General features: G+C 45.4%; 1 protein-coding gene across 1 annotated transcript in view; it reads left to right on the top strand.

Annotated features, from left to right (window-relative positions):
* The window catches only part of LOC8024431 (mucin-17), a 63,525-nt gene that overhangs the window by 34,075 nt on the left and 11,940 nt on the right, over positions 1 to 17,510 (top strand). The window contains exons 18-22 of the mRNA XM_042290593.1: positions 2,191 to 2,376; positions 3,168 to 3,266; positions 3,949 to 4,131; positions 6,142 to 8,646; positions 16,029 to 16,214. Coding sequence (XP_042146527.1) covers positions 2,191 to 2,376; positions 3,168 to 3,266; positions 3,949 to 4,131; positions 6,142 to 8,646; positions 16,029 to 16,214 — 3,159 coding nt within the window. The remainder of the gene's footprint in view (positions 1 to 2,190; positions 2,377 to 3,167; positions 3,267 to 3,948; positions 4,132 to 6,141; positions 8,647 to 16,028; positions 16,215 to 17,510) is intronic.

The following is a 17,510-nucleotide window of genomic DNA, read 5'->3' as shown; positions in this document are numbered from 1 at the left end:
GAAAAGGAAGAAAACAAATGCAGGGGACTAAAGCCTCACCTATTCTCAGGTGTCTTAGTTTTCATCCCAAAGCCAGTATGAAAATCAGTGCAACGTTAAAATGGACTTTTGTCAGTAAATTTTCTTCATGAATGTTTTACAAGTGAAAACCATCTTTTATGTTGCAAAACTTAATCCTACATGCCTTTACTGTCTCTGATTACAGGAATGTTTCAATCCCAGGACTAAGACATTGCAGGTTTCTATTTGATGCTTGCAGAATCATAACTGCCATGCAATGATCTGCTTTTCTCACTAATTTCATATGCACAGACTACAGTCGAACTTCTCTCTAGTAAGGCCAGTCTTAACAAACTAGATGTAAAGGGCAACTACAGTTAACTCCAAGAAATTTGAGTTAATGGTTGATTATATATCCCGAGGTAGTAAAAAAAAAACGGTTGTACATCATTTCTTTCAAAAAAAGGTGTAATATTTTTCACGCAATCTTCATATAAACCTTACCCCAAACCGAAACCGAAACCTTGCCTGCAGCGGGCAACATTGCTCCTAGTCGTCACCTACATCTCTAACCATGCAGTAATAATCGTGACGTCACGGAAGTGTCGCTTGTTATGATTGGCAGTCTGCTACACCCGACGACGTCCGTACTACTGCGGCCGCAACTTGTGTTTTAGCGTAGAAAACGGCAAGTTTATCCAAGGGCTTGTTTTTGAAAACATTAGAAGAAAGCGAAGTTCAGTAAACCACACATAAATAGGTTGCGACGGGTTTGTAGAATTATGTCATGCTCAACTTAGCAAACTGGCTTTGTCGCACGCGACAGACGCTGCAGGCGATGACACATGCTCGCACGGGAGCACAGAGGCGCATGTGCGTTCCACGAATCATGTGATCAATGATGAGTGCGCTGCTAGCGCTGCCTATAGGTTTTGCTTAACAAAAGTACAAAACAAGGAAACAAATCTGCTTGAGAGCCCCGAGCATGACGTAGGTAGTGCAGGGTGGGCTGCAGTGGCACGGCGGCATTGACTGCACTGTTGGCTTTGCGACGCCTTGCTCCCCAGGATTAGCAGATTTTAATAATTTCATGCACCTCAAACTTTGTTTGCCCGTTTTACACACTTTTAGATGGAATTAGATCGAAATATTTGGCGTGTGGTCTTTTTAGGCGACACTAAAGAGAACTGAATTGTTTTCTTAGCATGCAAAATGAACTGGAGTTGCCCTTTAAGCTATATCACTGTCCATTTAATGAATATCAGAGTTATCAAAAATTAGAGCATCTTTAAAATATACCTTTTTAACTAGGCCTTACTACAGAGAGATTCTACTGTACCATTTCCTTATTTTGCACAAACAGCCAAGCAGCACAATGATTAAAGCTAGTAACCCTATGCTACAGCTACCTCTGAATAGCGAGCATCACAAGCACCATAAAATAAGCGAAGCAGTGCACTCGCAATCAAATGCTGGAACAATTAAAAGGCTGCCTGAAACAATGCACCAGCCACACTTGTATGTACCATGGTATTCTTAGTGCCGAGATTCAACTGCCACCTCGTGGATGACACAATCTCGCAAGTTGAATGCTGAGGTCAGAAAAATTACGGCAAATATGGCAAAGAATTATTGGAGTATGTGCCAAGTCAGCTAGGCCTATTATTCTTTGAAAGCTCGTGAACTGCAGATGAGTGTGCCGTTTACCAGCAGGATGAGTGTGGGTGCTGATCACATGCATTGCCATTCTAAAACTTAATCGCTGCGCGTGCTCAGTGCTCGCACTCATATTGCTTATCACAAACAATATATGAACTCATCCATACACCAAATAATTGGTAATAGCAGACGTCACACCGCAATTTCAGCTCTTTAAACTCTTTTTGAATAGACAACAGCATGAACGTCAAGCACAACAAGGTGCGTGTTTTGACTTCTCAATCTCCAGTGACTGTCTCGAGCTTCATTCAACTCCAAGTTGCATGATAAAAGCTCGCGAGACTTGATCGTGAATGCAAATTTAAGGCAAACCAAGCACAACAAAGGCTCGCGAGACTATCACGAGTGCAAGCTTGAGGCAAAGCAACGCAAAACACGCGTCATTCTCTCATACCCGAGGGGAACTGCAACTGGAGTAAATGCCTCGCTGGTGGGCACTGCTGGCCCTTGTGACCGTCCCCTCATTTTCAGCTTGCCTCGACGAGGCGTCCTTGTATGCCGAGGGCTCGGCCATGCTTTCCTCCAACTTTTGCAATTACTGCTACTGCATCCGCGGCATTAAACGCTGTGTCCAGCCTAAGTGCCACCTCGCTGTGGCCGACTGCCAGCCGCAGTTCACCAGCCAGTACGACTGTTGCCCTTCCAGCTATGCCTGCAGTAAGTACCTCTCACCCCTCCCCCCCCACGCCTGCACAGCCGATCCAGCACTGCCGAGCTAGTGCACAAGCACTTAACAATTACTCGCATATGTGCTCTGTTACACCTAATCAAGACACTCATTTGCTCTACTTCCCCCCTAAAATATGGGGTACATACTATACCCCACTGCACCTTACGATGAACCGCAGCAGGTGCTACAAGCCATCCCAGCCAATTCAGCTCTGTGAACTTACGACGTGACTATGCTCGATGCGTGTCACTGCGCATCTCCCGAAGGTCACGTGACACGCATGCAGGAATGAATTTGCTTTGATGGCTTATAACGTCTTCTGCAGTCCATCGTAAGGTGAAACAGGGTGCAGTGAATCCAAAGATTTATTATAAAACTAAAATGCCTCCCCCCCCCCCCCCCCCCAAAAAAAAAAGAAGCTGGAACAGCATTATTCATATTAAAATGCCACCAAACAAAGAATTATTTCCCTATCAGATTATAATATATATCAATTAGTGACTTGAAGCAACCTCCAGGCTATAAAATAGTATGTTCCAAAAATTAGGCCCGACAATTAAGTGCAGAAAAACAAAAAAATGTTGTTTGTAAAAGTACCATGAAAGTGAACATTTGAGCATCCAGACGCAATAAGAGAGCAATAACTTCGAAGAGCACAGTAATCATGCTTTGCCTCTACTTTTAACATCGTCAAGTTTGACTATGTCTTGTCTTGGGAACAAACTCCTATTCCGGGTCAATCTGTTGCTGCTTTTACGATGTATGTCCTTCATTTTAGCGCAAGGACCAGCGAATGCGACAACACCGCTGCCATTAATTGGAAGCACTGCGACGAGTACTACTACCACACAGATGCCAGTCATCATTCCGATTCAGGGTAAGTGCCGAGAAAACATTGACACAGCTTTTATTACCGTATCAAGTTTCCAAGTCCATTAGCAGTTTAAATGAAAACTAATCTGAAAGGTACAATAATGACGAGATTGCACTGTGCAGATGTCTGTCCCATAGGTTTCTCTTTCAGTTAAGTTTATAACGAATGTAATAGTTGATCTCTAATCCATTAGCGCTATTACTCATTAAGGTTAAAGTAGGTCACCTCTTACACTCTTCCACAAAACCTGAATAAAACATGCGGAGTGTACGCAATGACGAGGCGTATCTGAAATAAATTGCGAGGAATTACCCTTTTATATGAGGGTAACACCTTGTCGCATCGGTTGCCAAAGTGGGCCAACGATGTCAGAGAGAGTCACGCTAGGAATCCGAGACCCAGCAAAAAACAAGCCATACCTAATCTGTACACTTCACAATACGTACACTCGAGGCGCCTGGAAACAGCACCGATCCTTCTAGAACCATGTCGTCACTTGCACGTGACATAAGAGCATTCCCAGCGCTGGGAATCAGTGGCCGCGTCCACTGCGTGGTTTGATACGGCATTTACCGTGGAACTGAGTGACCGTGACTCTAGCTAACATTGCATAGTACCCCATTTTCTAAGAGTAAACAATCGACTCGAAAGTGCCTAACAAGACTGTTTCCTGTGCCCTTCCTAGGCTGCTTGAAGAAGGGCCAGCTGTACAAGGTCGGCGAGGCTGTGCCAGGCACCACCGACTGCGAAGCCTGCTACTGCTCCCCCCGTGGGCCAACCTGCCACCGCATCGAGTGTCCGCCCGTGGCACTGGACTGCGACCCCGTCATCCCCAAGGGACACTGCTGCCCCACTGAATACATCTGCAGTGAGTCGCAAGTCAAATTTGGGGAATTTTACGTGCCAAACCAAGGAAGGGCAATGTCTATGCCAGTCCGGCCATCATCTATGCGAAGTGCTTCTCTTAGGTGCCGTACCGTGGTGCCACTGTCTTGTTGCACGCTTCCAATAGTTAAACTTTAATCAAATCTTTGCCGAATCTCACGCTAAAATTTACAAAAAGTTGAACCAGGCCGAGCTCAAATCTTGACAGGTTAGCAACACCTCTAGATCTGACATTGTGTGAGCTACCAGCGGCGTGCATCTCGGACACCAGATGAGATAGCAAGGCAGTGGTACAGTTGCCGACCGATTTTTCAGACTTCGCAGGGACCGGAAAAATGTTGGAATAATAGAGCAGCTCGAAAAATTTGCGGATTAAAAAGCTTGCCTTTATTACATCGAAGCGAGCTTAAAAAAGCTGTCAATAGTGCCTTGCTTCAGTTTATGCCGGTGCGCCTTGCTTCTGGTTACGCCTCCACTTGCATTTAGCCACTTGCTATTAGCTTGAGAATCGCTGCGTCATGGTGGAGCACTTTCTGTGCTTCTTAATGAGACTTCGCAGTGGCAGGAAAACAGATGGGGCCATGACGTCCAAGCCAGCGTAGCCCGAAAACATGATTCACCAAGACGAGATGAGAGACGCAAGTTCACGACTGCGGATTGGCAAATGAACCAAGCAAAATTGGTAACAATGATGACGATAATGACGCGAAGCTAGAGCAAAAAAACACTGTAGCATAGCGCCACCTAGCGGCAGGACTTAGCAGTACTCAAGTAGCGCTGCCAAACCAAACCAATCTATGTGCAACCAACATAAAATCTAAAATGGCGGCTCTCGGTGGTGTTTCCTGCTGATCGCTAGCGATGATTTTGTCCGAGAAATCAAACTTTCAGACTTCAAGTTGTCCGAAACATCGGTTGTGAATATGCAGTTTCAATCGGGTAGGTCGCGGTTCTCCCTTTAAGTCCAAAATACAGAACAAGTCCGAATTACAGTGGAACCCCCATATAAAACTTTTGCAGGACCGCGCGAAATTGTTGTATAATCCGAGAGTCCTATCATTCAGAAGAACAATAATTACGGATGGTGCTTAGCTTATTTATGCGACGAAAAATATCCTGTACTTTTTTTGAGGGTACACTCTGTACCATGAAAGGCCTTTTGTCCAATGTAAGTGAATGTGCTCCCAATCTAAGGTTGTAAAGATAGCAGGAACACCAGGCATTATTCTGTAAATAGAAAATTTTCTGTGAAAGTGATGGTTGAAGCCACACACTTGTGACTGGAAAGTGTGACTTCATGTGCTGCGGCCACCGGACCAAGTCTGAGAGAAGAAAAACAAAGTGTTTTGTACGAGTACAACATTTGTGTTATTATTGAAACTAATATCAGCCATCCTCATACGAGCCCAGCTAGCTTGTAAGGCTGCCCACCATCAGTGTGGCTTATGTTTTTACGCTTTATGCGCTGCGCCATTAACTTGAGGGCTTAAGGTGAAACAGTGCACTCGACCAAAAACTGCATGACTTGCTGATATGGATTGTGTTCCTACATTTTATGGCTTTAGATATTCTCATACTCTTGTTCAAGAGAGCCAACTCTTAGCAGTTTCCATTCCTCCCCAATTTCACGATACTACCTCCCATCATATTTGGTGTTTGTTTCTATATCTACTGCATCAGCACCAGACAGTACAATAGAATAAGTGACAGGCTACTTACAAATAGACATTCTCCAGTGCAAAACTGGGTTGCAAAGAACAAAATATTAAGGCACCTTACTTTACCCCTACATAATGACTATGGTTGAAAAAACCCCGAGACTGCGGGTAAACGACACAACACTAAAAAGTCTCTCTGATAGAGACTTTTTAGTGTTGTGTCGTTTACCCGCAGTCTCGGGGTTTTTTCAACCATGTGCAATGTACACCAGCTCGTTTGCGCCCTTACTTTTTGTTCATAATGACTACAACAGATTTTTTCTTCCCTTGCCCAGACAAAACCCAGCTATACAAAGACAGGGAGTATGACAAGCCTGCTGGTTTCAACAAAGACCTGTACCATCCTCAAGCCCTGCCCGATGACTACCAGGACAACCAGCCCCTGGCCCGAAAATCTGACGACAATTTCGACTACAACTCGGTACCCCAGCCAGCCTACAAACCGCCCACAACTCAGGAGACATTCACGCAACCCGAGTCAAGCGGCGCCATTGCAGCAGCTACATTGACAGAAAAGAACAGAACTGCAGATGCCTCAAAGGACCCTCAGGAAAGTGCAGCAAAGGACAGCAATGTTCTGGCTTCTTTGATATCGGGAACGATGGCAAGTGAAAGCAATACATCAGCACGTGTTGGCAACGAGACACGAGATGAAGCAACCACAACGACTGCAGAAAATACCTCGCTTCTCCCATCGACTGCCCTTCTCCCGAAGAAAGGCGAGAAATATGCGATGCAGATGCCGAGCTTTGCCACAACCCACGCACCCACACCGCACAAGAATCGCGTGATCTACATTCCCGAGCTGATCCACACGCCAGACGGCGGAAAATTGATGACAGAGCTGAAAATAGAAATGAAGCCGACGCCGGAGCCCTCGTCACCTTCCCATCCGTTCCACCAGGAAAAAATAGAGGACTTTTTTGCACGGGAACCGCTGCACGACACGGCCGTCCAGGGCAAACAAAACGTGCAACCCAAACCCCAAGAAGACTTGACCAAAGGACTGCCACCGGTGCCGTTGGAAGGTCTCCAGTTTTCGGAACTCATCGACAGGCTTTTCTTCACCGGCAGCGAAGACGACAAGAACGGCAAGGATGTCCCCGATGACGTATTGGAGCCTGCCTACGGACAAGCGCACCTTTACAATGCCTCGGCGCAAGGAACATCCGTCATAGAGGCACGGTATCCTCTAGACGAAAATGACAAGTTGCAGCCCGTGTACGGGAGTCCTCCAGTTTTCCACAAACCGACCGCAGACCTGCTGCCCGGCGAAGCGGAGTCTCTGAAGCCTCGTTACGGAAAGCCCCCGTCTTTTGAAGACGAGAGTCCCAAAGACTTGCTGTCGCGCGTGCACGTCCAGACAACGACTCCAGAGGTTCACTATGAGCCTGCAGCTTCATTAGATGTGGACACGTCGTCGCACAATGTCAATGCGAGCACGGAGCAGAAACTGAGTAACCATACCCTGCCAACGTCTGTGGGACAGCGTTTCGAACCGGCTGAAGTCTTTAGAAATGTGACGAGAATTGGCAGCAAAGGACCTCACCGCTTCCTACCGTCACTGAAGCCCGGTTTCATTCCCGACGACGAGCATGGACGAACGTCGAGCTCAGAGTCTCAAGACCTCCCTGACAAGACCAGAACAGGAACTAGCGAGTCACACCCAGCGATGACACCAAACAGGACAATGTTCGAGGATGAAATGTTCCTAGGAGATAACCCACACATTATTCATGATGAGAGCGCAGAAAATAAGTCAACTGCCACCACAACTGCCTCGGATCCCTCAACCTCAAGCAGATTCTACGAAGTCACACCAGGAATGCACGCTGAAAGGGACAGCTGGGAAACTGGTCTTTACAATTTTTCAACACCAACAGCACATTCCTTCGATTCAGTGACGACAGCTATCCGCGAACTGAATGAAGTCGTACCAAGCGTGACGGAAGGCGGGCCACAGTCAGACGAGGCTTCCACAACGACCAGCATGATCAACGTCAGGCTCGGAAACACGCTGAACGTCAGCGTGGATGGCAACCAGTCGATGTACAGAAACGTCGAGGAGGGCGGCATAATCGTCAGCATGTATCCGGAGCACAGAATGGACGGCAACATCTCGGAAATGCAGGAGCCGCCCCACGCGTTCTCCGACCCCTCCGACCAAGTTGCGAGCAGAGCGATTTCCTCCAGGAACCCTGTCAAAGACGTCCAGCGTGCAGAAGAGAAAGTGAAGGCTCTGGCACGACCGACCGAAGTGATCTCCGACGTTGCCAAGCCCCACAAAGCCGACGAGCCGGAAGTGATCACCGCCCCAAACATAGACTTCTCGCAAGCGGGGACAATGAATGTGCGCGTTTCGCCTGGAAACGCTTTCAAGGTTTTCTCTACGGTGGTGCTTGATGCTGCCAGCAAAATCCGACACGGCACCGCGACTACAGAGCCGCCAGTGGACACGGCACCGTGGGCGCCGCTCGGTTCGACGATCACGGACTCTGGAGAATCGGTTTCGCTCACGAGTAATCCTTCCGGTTTGTCAGACATCATCCAGCCTCAGGCGTCCTCCACGATACAGATGCACAATTATCCCAGCAGCATGGCTCCAGTGACGACGGACGGACCTACCAAGCCTGCAGTGGTCCATTCCAGCTTCCGCATTGTGCCCTTTCTGGCGGAAGACGCCATTTTCAAGCCTGCCACTCCGGCCCACGCGTTTCACAACGAAACAGCTGGTCGTCCAAAGATTACTGTCAACTCCAATCCGCGAGAACCTGTAAGAGGTATGTGCTGCTATTTCAACGCTGTGCGTAAATGCTCCGGCATTCGTGCATAGAACCACCAGTTGAAAATGGGGTGCATAAGATTTGAAAAAATTACTCTCTCACGCTGGACGAAATTATCACCTTTAGAGACAACTGCTAGGCAGTATATATGAAACATGTGGAGAAACAAATTAATGCATTTTCACATATAGTACCCTGCTTTAAAAAACATAAAAAGAAAAAATAATTCTTTTTTTTTTAACAGCCTGGATGGGAAAAGAATGGCATAAAATGAATTTATAATGCAAAATTTTGTTTTTGTACAGCCATATTTACGGCGCAAAACGAATTTGTAGTTGGCACCCGCAGGAGCTGCCACTAGTCACGTGGTCGACCTTTTGCGCCGCCGCAGCAGCAAGTTACGCCAGAGCAGTTTAGTGCCGCCACTGAAGTCTCCAGGACATTTGTGTTGCCGCCGCACGCCGAGCGTGGCGCGCCGCCGGCAGAACGCGTTTCTCCATGCTGCAGCCATCAATTTCTGACCGGTGCACCAGTCTATCGCGTGGTTCTTGCGCTGTTTCGAGAAATTCCTATGGGCTCTAAAAGTCACTTATTACTCTTTCTTTTTGTTGCACTTTAAATAGTTTAAAGGACACATGCAAAGGAAAAAAACATTTTTTTTTAAACAGCTTAGATGGAAAAAGCATGTCATAAAACAATTTTACAACGAAGAAAAAAAAATTTTAGAGCTATATTTACGTCGCTATACGAATTTATAGTTGGTGCCCGTGGGAGCCGCCGCTGATCACGTGGTAGGCCCGCGCGCTGCCGCGCTGCGTCGCCGCCGCCGCAAAGTCACGCTGCCGCCGCACGCTGAGCGTCAAGCGAACGCCGCTTCAACGCGTTTCTTCACGCCGCCCTCGCCGCCGCCGCCGCACAAGTTCGTCTGCTTCGGGGCGCCGCCGCCATCGTCTGACCGGCGCACAGGTCTATCACGTCTGCTTGCACTTTTTCAGGAGTTTCCTTCGGGCTCTAAAAGTTACCTGTTAATCTTAGTTTTTTGTTATACTTCAAACAAAGATGAATAAGTTACTTTTAGATGCCATACAAAGCTTCCAAAAGAGCGCAAGCACCACGTGATAAATAAGGGCCAGTTTACCGCGGCGCTGGCGGGCGCCAACTACAAATTCGTATAGCGCCGTAAATATAGCTCTAAAAATTTTTTTCCGTCGTTGTATCATTGCTTTATGACATCCTTTTTCCATCTAAGCTGTTTAGAAAAAAAAAATGTTTTTTCCTTTGCATGTGTCCTTTAATAAGCAACTTTTAGAGCCCATAGGAAGCTCCCAAAAGAGTGTAAGCACCATGAGCCCATAGCGACCACTCACATGACTGTAGTGGCCACTTTTCTGCGGCCTCTCGTGGTCGCCAACTACAAATTCGTTTTGTGCCGTAAAAATAAGTGAAAAAAAAAAAAAAGTTTTTCGTTGAAAATTTTTTTGACATCCTTCTTTCCACCCAGGCTGTTTAAAACAGTTGCCTTTTTCCTTGGCATATGTCGTTTAAGTAGAATCATACATACTAGCTTGATACACATGTGTGTGCTACACAGCAGGTACTATAGTGGTTCAAGATGGAACCTGGGAATGAGACAGCAAAATTTGATCGAATACGACCAATAAGCACCAGGCACCCGCAATCAATGACACGACACAAGAATAGATATCGCATACCGTGGACGCACAGATTAACGTTGCACGGTGCTATTCGCGACTCCAATTCACTAATATAGTGGCACTATACGTTTTTCGAGATGGTGGTTATAGTGAGGGTTAAAGGGACACTGACACCCCCCAAAATTTTTTTTTAATTTTTTGCCAGGCGCTTAATTATGGTGTCGGAGGACTACCCAATTAATATTTTGCAACAGAGTAGCGTATTTTTTTAATAAAGCCAAAAGACGCAACTGCTCGAAACCGAAACCGAAACCCGACGGAGGTCGGAGAAGTGGAGAGGAGAGAGTGACTGGCGGAAGTCACGTGGCTACACCCGACCGTGTTTTTTTTTTTTTTTTTTTTTTTTTTTTTTCCTCCTTCCCGTAGCAGACGACATCCGGCATACCGGAACTGTTCACCGAGCGATTCTTTTGCAGTTATGTATGTTCCGCTCGTTGTTCTGTACTCCAAGATGAGTTGTTTTGTACATTGAGGAGTTGGAGATGAGTAGTGAGTGCCCGTGGTGAATTTTGATCGGCTCCGAAAAGAATACACCCAAGATGTTGCGTGAAGAGCTGGCTCACATGCCCTGCGTCCGAAACAGAAGTGGCATTGTGCGACAGAGTTTCCGAAAGATCAAAGGGATCGGGACCAATGGCGGGCTGCAATTCCTGTAGACCATTTATGGGCACCTCGGAAAGCGGACGCTACCTGATTTATATGCTCCTTGCATTTTGTGGAAAGTGATTACATTGAGTTCGCAGGTGTCAAAAAGGAAATCCCGTACCATTTAATTCAGCGACGTGTCGTCCACAACATTTGTTTCTTATTTTTTGTTTCTTCAGTGATAATTGCTTAAAAAGAAAAAGAAATGTAGACATCTAAAAATATTTTAAAAAAAGAAAAAAGAAAAGGTTTCACGGGGGATCGAACCCGGTCCTACCGCGTGTGAAGCGGACGTCTTTCCCACTGAGCTACTGGGTCATACCGAAATTGAGGAATCTCTTCCCTTAGTAATAATTCAGCCGATAAACTGTAAGTTGGAAAGTTTGCTGCCGATTTTCCTCTAGCAAAAGCACTCCCGGGTCGAAGTCGGGATGCACCGCGCATTGGCGACATTCTCACGTAGTAAAGAAATCGTACGCGTGCACACTCAACTCGAAGTAGACACGTCGTGCTTGACGTTTGCGCGAGCGATGTCTTCAGCCACGAGAAGGGAGCGACGGCTCGGCGACGTCTTCGTGCAAATCGGCTTGGTGATCGGGCGTGTCGTACGGGATGAATACCAGTTCTTTTGATCAGTCCCAAATTTCTCTTTTAAAGGCAGACAAAATTCGCCGATACCGCGAACGACAGTTCTGAAATAGAGGTCCCACGCCCGTCGTCCGCTGCCATCGCCATCCCTGCGAGTCCCACGATACGCGAAACGACGCACGCACAGATTGCTTCCGGTTGTCTGTGGAACTTTTTTTTCAATCAACGTATTTGCAGCTTTTTAGAAGCCACAAAAAATCGGTTTCATATTTTTTTCTATTTTTAATATTGAGTGTGTGCCTTTAGTGACCCACGACTTTGATTAAATTTGGTGGTCGCATCGATACCTTAGAAAACGGCCCGTGACCGCGGAAAAGAGAGTGAGCGAGACTCGAACCGGCCAGTTCTTGATCGGCGGTTTTCGGGCGGAAAGAAACCGAATTTCGAGCCGTAAATTCTGTTCTGGGTAGTTGAGCTCTCATATGTCACGTACAACTAAAAACCTCGGCGAGCATAAATACCCTGTCAGTGTCCCTTTAAAGATGCATGCCAGATTACCATTTGCTGAGCCTGTTTAATAAGCTGGCTTCGCTGAGCGACACAAATTATTTTTGCTTATACCAGGAAGCTAAGGTGCTATGAGCGCAGGTCACCTCTTTATCCTGAAAACAAAAATGGTGATTAGCGTAATATTTACACCAGGAGGCACGTCTTAATTCTGGAACGAGACTGAAACTAACTTCTATTACAAATTTATTTTTCAATATAGATTTTTCTTCTTTCAGATTCTTTTATAACTCAAGAAGTGTCACAGCATAATTATTGAGCTAAAGAAGTTGTCCACGAAAACTTTGTTTTTTGACATACGTGTCAGATCCAGGCACTTCAATATATTTTGGAGAGTTCAGTGTCCCTTTAAAGAAAGGGTCCTTCATACCCCACAGAGGCAACATAAAATACTGTATTTGTTGAAAAAAATCAGTGCTGATATTTGTGTGTTCTTGCTGCCCTTTTCTTGCTAAGATAATTGTTGCATGAAATAATGAACTGCGGGCCTTTTATTCCCAGCCCGAGAATAACAGAATCAATTAAAATTTTACAAAATATTGCCACGGGTGATGAGTTTAGAATATGTTCACGAAAGGTATAAATTAAGAAATGCCGTTCTCGCAACAGAAACCCAAAGACGGAATCCGAGTCAAACAGTGCAAGTCTGTGTGTGTTTATTAACCCCTTAAGTGCCACTTTTTTTTTTTTTTAAAAGCAACCTAAGAATGCCATATATTTTTATTAAGGAGTTTTAGCCCTCTAGTATAACAAATAAAATTTAAAAACTTTATTACCCAAAAATCAGCAGCAGCGAAGAAAAAAAAAAAAGGCGGCAACTTAAACGAGTGCTGCCATCTATGATCAGCACCGCAAACTGCTCGGACAAGCTTAGCCAAAGCCGCCGGCGGCTTTGGCTTAGCTCGTCCGTGGTATTGAGGGCTACCGGAGAAACCACTGGACGAGCTGTGCTCATCCCTGGCATTTTTAACCAGAAAGCGGCCGACAAGCTCGTCCAAGGTACTTGAAGGGTTAAAGCAATGCGTGATGCATAGGACTTTATATTACATTCAGCGTTTGACTGTTTGTCTTTCTTGATAACAATGTCAGAATTTTTCATATGATAAAAAGAAAACAATATAAGACCTTCATAGAAAGACTATTATGGTTAAATGGCATACTTTTGTGATCGTGGCATTTATTGGAGGCCCACATTGCCACAATTTGTATTAATAATAATAATAATAATATTAATAATAATAATAATACAATTAAAGGGAAGATGAAACACTTCTTGAAAAAAAACTAGTTAGAGGTGAATTCTGGCGTATTTTTAACCCAGGAATCTGAATATCATGTTTGTTTTCCCCAAAGATGTAACTTAACACAAGAAAACGCGAAAAATTTCTGACCAGACATGACGTCATACTAGGATATTTGGACAGCCAAGCGCTTGTTGCTCGCGTGGGCAGCGTGTGCAATCGCAAGCTTGCCAGGTGTATACCCCTGCACTGACACCAGTCGCGACGTCTCTTTTTTACCTTCTTGAATATAGCAAGTGTGTGGGCGCATGGTATTGACAAGCGCTGAAGATGTGCGAGAGCGAAGATTCCGAAAACTCCTAATGTGACGTCACGCCCCGGGAAGGAGGGGCTTCAGTGGTACCTTCAAAATTAATTTCTGCAGCCTCCGTTCACCAAATTGAAAATAACCTCGATATTCGTGATCCTGGAGACCAAATGAAGATGATTTACCGTAAAATACCGGGCAAGCGCCCACTCAAACTTTGGAGATAATCGCAAAAAAATGGGGGATCGGCGCTTGTCCGGTCATCAGTTTGACATATAAATGTACTGTGCATATTTTCTCAGATCTCACAAATTTGGTAATGGGCGCTTAATGTGGAATGGGCGGATGTGCGGTATTCTACGGTAGGTGTTTTTCCTCAAATACAGAACCACTTGAGTTTCCCTTTAAGATATGTTAATACGTTGCTTTTCAAGCTCTAATATAATTTGTTGCTTATGATCTAATTTTAAACGTGCGAAGAAGTATGGCAATCAAAAGTGTGCAAATTATCATCACTGGTGCTAATTGCAGCATTCTTAATTAACAAAGTAGAAAAAAAATTTGTAAAAACATTTGAGCTATTCTGAAAAATCCATGTAAAATTACATTAATTGTGGGTGAAGCATATGATGCTATCAAAGTTGCTACTTTTGAAAATCGGCGAAACTTCCAGAGTTACCGCCAACCCCTTCCCCCCTCCTGACCTGACCTGACCTAACCTAACCTAACCTAATCTAACTTAACCTAAAGCAGAAACGGATTTCTTTTAATTACCAATCGTTTTAGAAAGTTTAGTGTCCTTAATTTTTATGCGCCGTTGTTCTGCCAATCTCAACCTTTTCATTTCGAAGGAACTTCTTCCCGCTTTCATGTCTGCTCACTGCAGCACGTTTTGTTGGCGTTGGAAACTGGTGAAACAGTAGTGAGATTTAGTATTGAGCATACGAGCAAAAGCAAGCACTCTGTGTTAGCATGTTCCACACTGCATGTGCGTGGAGCCCAAAATGGCAATCTTGGATTGGAGCATGGCGACGACATGCATGCACAGCCTGGAGCATGCAACTCTAACGCAAACGCACAGTGCTTGAGTTAGCTACTAGACGCACACTACATAGGGACAGTGGAAGAATGTTGTTTGCATTCGGAAATGACATTTCGTGAGCCATGATCGCGAGCAGTTCCGCCGTGCCTGCTAAGCAGGAGAACCAAGGGACGCTAGCGCTTCCGTTTCAACTGCAGGAGGGCAAGCAACAAGCTGGAGACACAAACAAACACATGGGAGCTCGTAAACTCCCGTGTCGTGGGAACTGATGGTAGAAATCGCGAATGCAGCCTATTCGCTTTCCACGGTGCAATAGACTCCCTACAAACTCCCGTGTCACGGGAAACAATACCGCAGATCGTAATTGCAGCACATTCACGTTTCATGGTGCAATAAATATGCAGGAACCCGCTAAAAACTCGCAATTCACAGTAGCAGATATCGCGTGGGTGGGCGATGTTTCGGGATTTTTAGCCAATGGATATTTGGCCAGAAATACGTAATGGGCAATCTCACGGTGAAGGGCAACCTTACAGGATCTTGCGGTATGTCCACAAAGACACAAGTAGGTTCAGAAATTGTCTCAAACAAGCTCAAGATTTGAAGGAGAGATGCAAGCTGGGACAAAGGGCAAAAGAACTCTGCACTTCAGGTTTCGAGGTGAAAGATGAAGCAATAGGACAAGTGTAACAAACTTGCAGGGGATTATGCTGAGAAGTAAATCTTTTCTCAGAGTCAGTTTCTCACTTCTAAATATAGAATCTTTCCATAAAAATACTGCAACGTGACACTTTTCCATTTTGCAACCCCGCAATGTTCCGGTCAAATGAGGACAAACTATCTCCAGCATAGCACTGCCCCTTGCAGCATTCATGAAATATTTCATCTCCCATTCTCCCAGTACTTGGCTAAAGGGTTGGTTAGTGAGAGATTTGTTGGAGGTTTTTTTAATACTCCCGCAAGACGACCAATCACCTCTTATATGTCGAATAGCACACATAAAGGTCTCCATAAATCTCCAAATCTATGATTTCTGTAGCACTTCATCATCCTAGAAAGTGTGACATAAACAACCTCAGAGGGCCTGCTGAAACGGAGCGACCAGGAGTTTCCTCGGAGGCAAAAGACTCTTTATGTTCGTAAATATAAAAAGGATTCTGTTGACAACTTCATACATCTTAAAATTATCTACTCCTATATGCGATCCATATCAAAAGCTGTTTTGCGCTGGATTTGTGTCACTGAAGTTGTACTTCGTGGATCTGTTTCTGCAGACAACTGTTTCGTGGCTGGCCGCATGTTTATCAATGGGGAGCTGATCAAGAAGGCAGACCCCTGCGAGCTGTGTCGCTGCTACTATGGTCGTGAGCTGTGCCAGCAGAAGAACTGCCCGCTGCCACCCTCACCTGCCTGCATCAGCGAGAGCGTCCCAGGTTTCTGCTGCCCCAAGTACACATGCCGTGAGTGTTGCTCCAGTCACGGTGCACACTCTCCGTGTCTCTGCTACAACGAAAGGCATCACACTTTGAAATGCAATCTCTCATCCACTACTATGCATGCGACAACATACCCGCTTTTCAACGAGTATAGCAACGTCCTTCTAGAATTGTTTAGTTAGCAACAATATTGTCTTGTAGCTGGCTGACAAGATTCAAACAATCCCATAAAAACTTCTGAAGCTAAATTATGAGACTCATGACAATTGTATTCTCACAGTGCGCTAGTGTTCTAAAGCCTTGCATGTCTGCATTGACACTATATAGAACTTTTATTAAAGTTAGAATCAAAACACTTGACGATGGGAATAAGGCATCACTACAAACACAATGATATTGTGTAATCCCAACCCTCATGTTTCGTTGAATCGTGGCAAAAATAGTACAGAGTTTGTTCCGTGATTATGGGGAGGATTCCGCGTTTTCGGGGCTTATGTTTCTTTGCATTCAGGGGTGTTCTTTCAGCTCTTATTTTCTCTCGCACCTTCCGTGTTTTCTGGGGCATATTTTTTTTTGGTGTTGGCAAAACATCTGCGTTTATAGGGGCTTACGTCAAAAGAAGCATGACGCGGCAAATGGAGTTCCCAGACTTCCAGGGAACGTACACGTGACTGAAATATACTTGGAAAACATCCCCAATACTCATAAGGGAAGAAAGCAAGACAATGGGTGTGTTCCCCCCAAGGTGACAGATAAGCAGGTCAGGAAACGACCACTGAAATCCGCCGCAGCAAAGTGACCGGATTGTGTCCATCTGGCGGCTTTCGCTCGGAAGGTACCTCCGCTGTACGATAGATGGTGCGGCGGCATACGGAATGCGATTGACTCAGATTTATGGAACTCTCCGAGAAAACGCACCGCGACAGCGATATTATTTGATTTCAAGCATCATTTACTAAATCCTGGCAAAATAAAGTTACCCACACGCCCATCTATCAATGTTTTTCTTAAATTTAATGAACTTTCCAAGATGCATGAGCGGCTGGCAATGTGAAGTCATCTGCAAAACGTCCGACATGCTTTTTGCTTTTTGTTTTGTTTGCTTTTGTCCCGAACGCGCTTGGAGCTGATGAATTTGACGGTAGCAGACAAAATTGGCATTTCTTGTCGTGCTTTGGCGCCTAGGGACGGCCAAGATTCTTGAAGTATGGACAGCTACTGTTGTGTTCCGAACTGTCGGTTGAGTTATGGCTTGAAGAAAGAAAAAGCGGTGATATTTAACGCGTGTTGAGTTTGGGTGACTTTGTCGCGCAGGGCAGT

The sequence above is a fragment of the Ixodes scapularis genome, unplaced genomic scaffold, assembly GCF_016920785.2.
Source record: "Ixodes scapularis isolate PalLabHiFi unplaced genomic scaffold, ASM1692078v2 PGA_scaffold1__304_contigs__length_218370807, whole genome shotgun sequence".
Classification (NCBI taxonomy): Eukaryota; Metazoa; Arthropoda; class Arachnida; order Ixodida; family Ixodidae; genus Ixodes; species Ixodes scapularis.
This window is presented reverse-complemented; position numbering and strand designations above follow the sequence as displayed.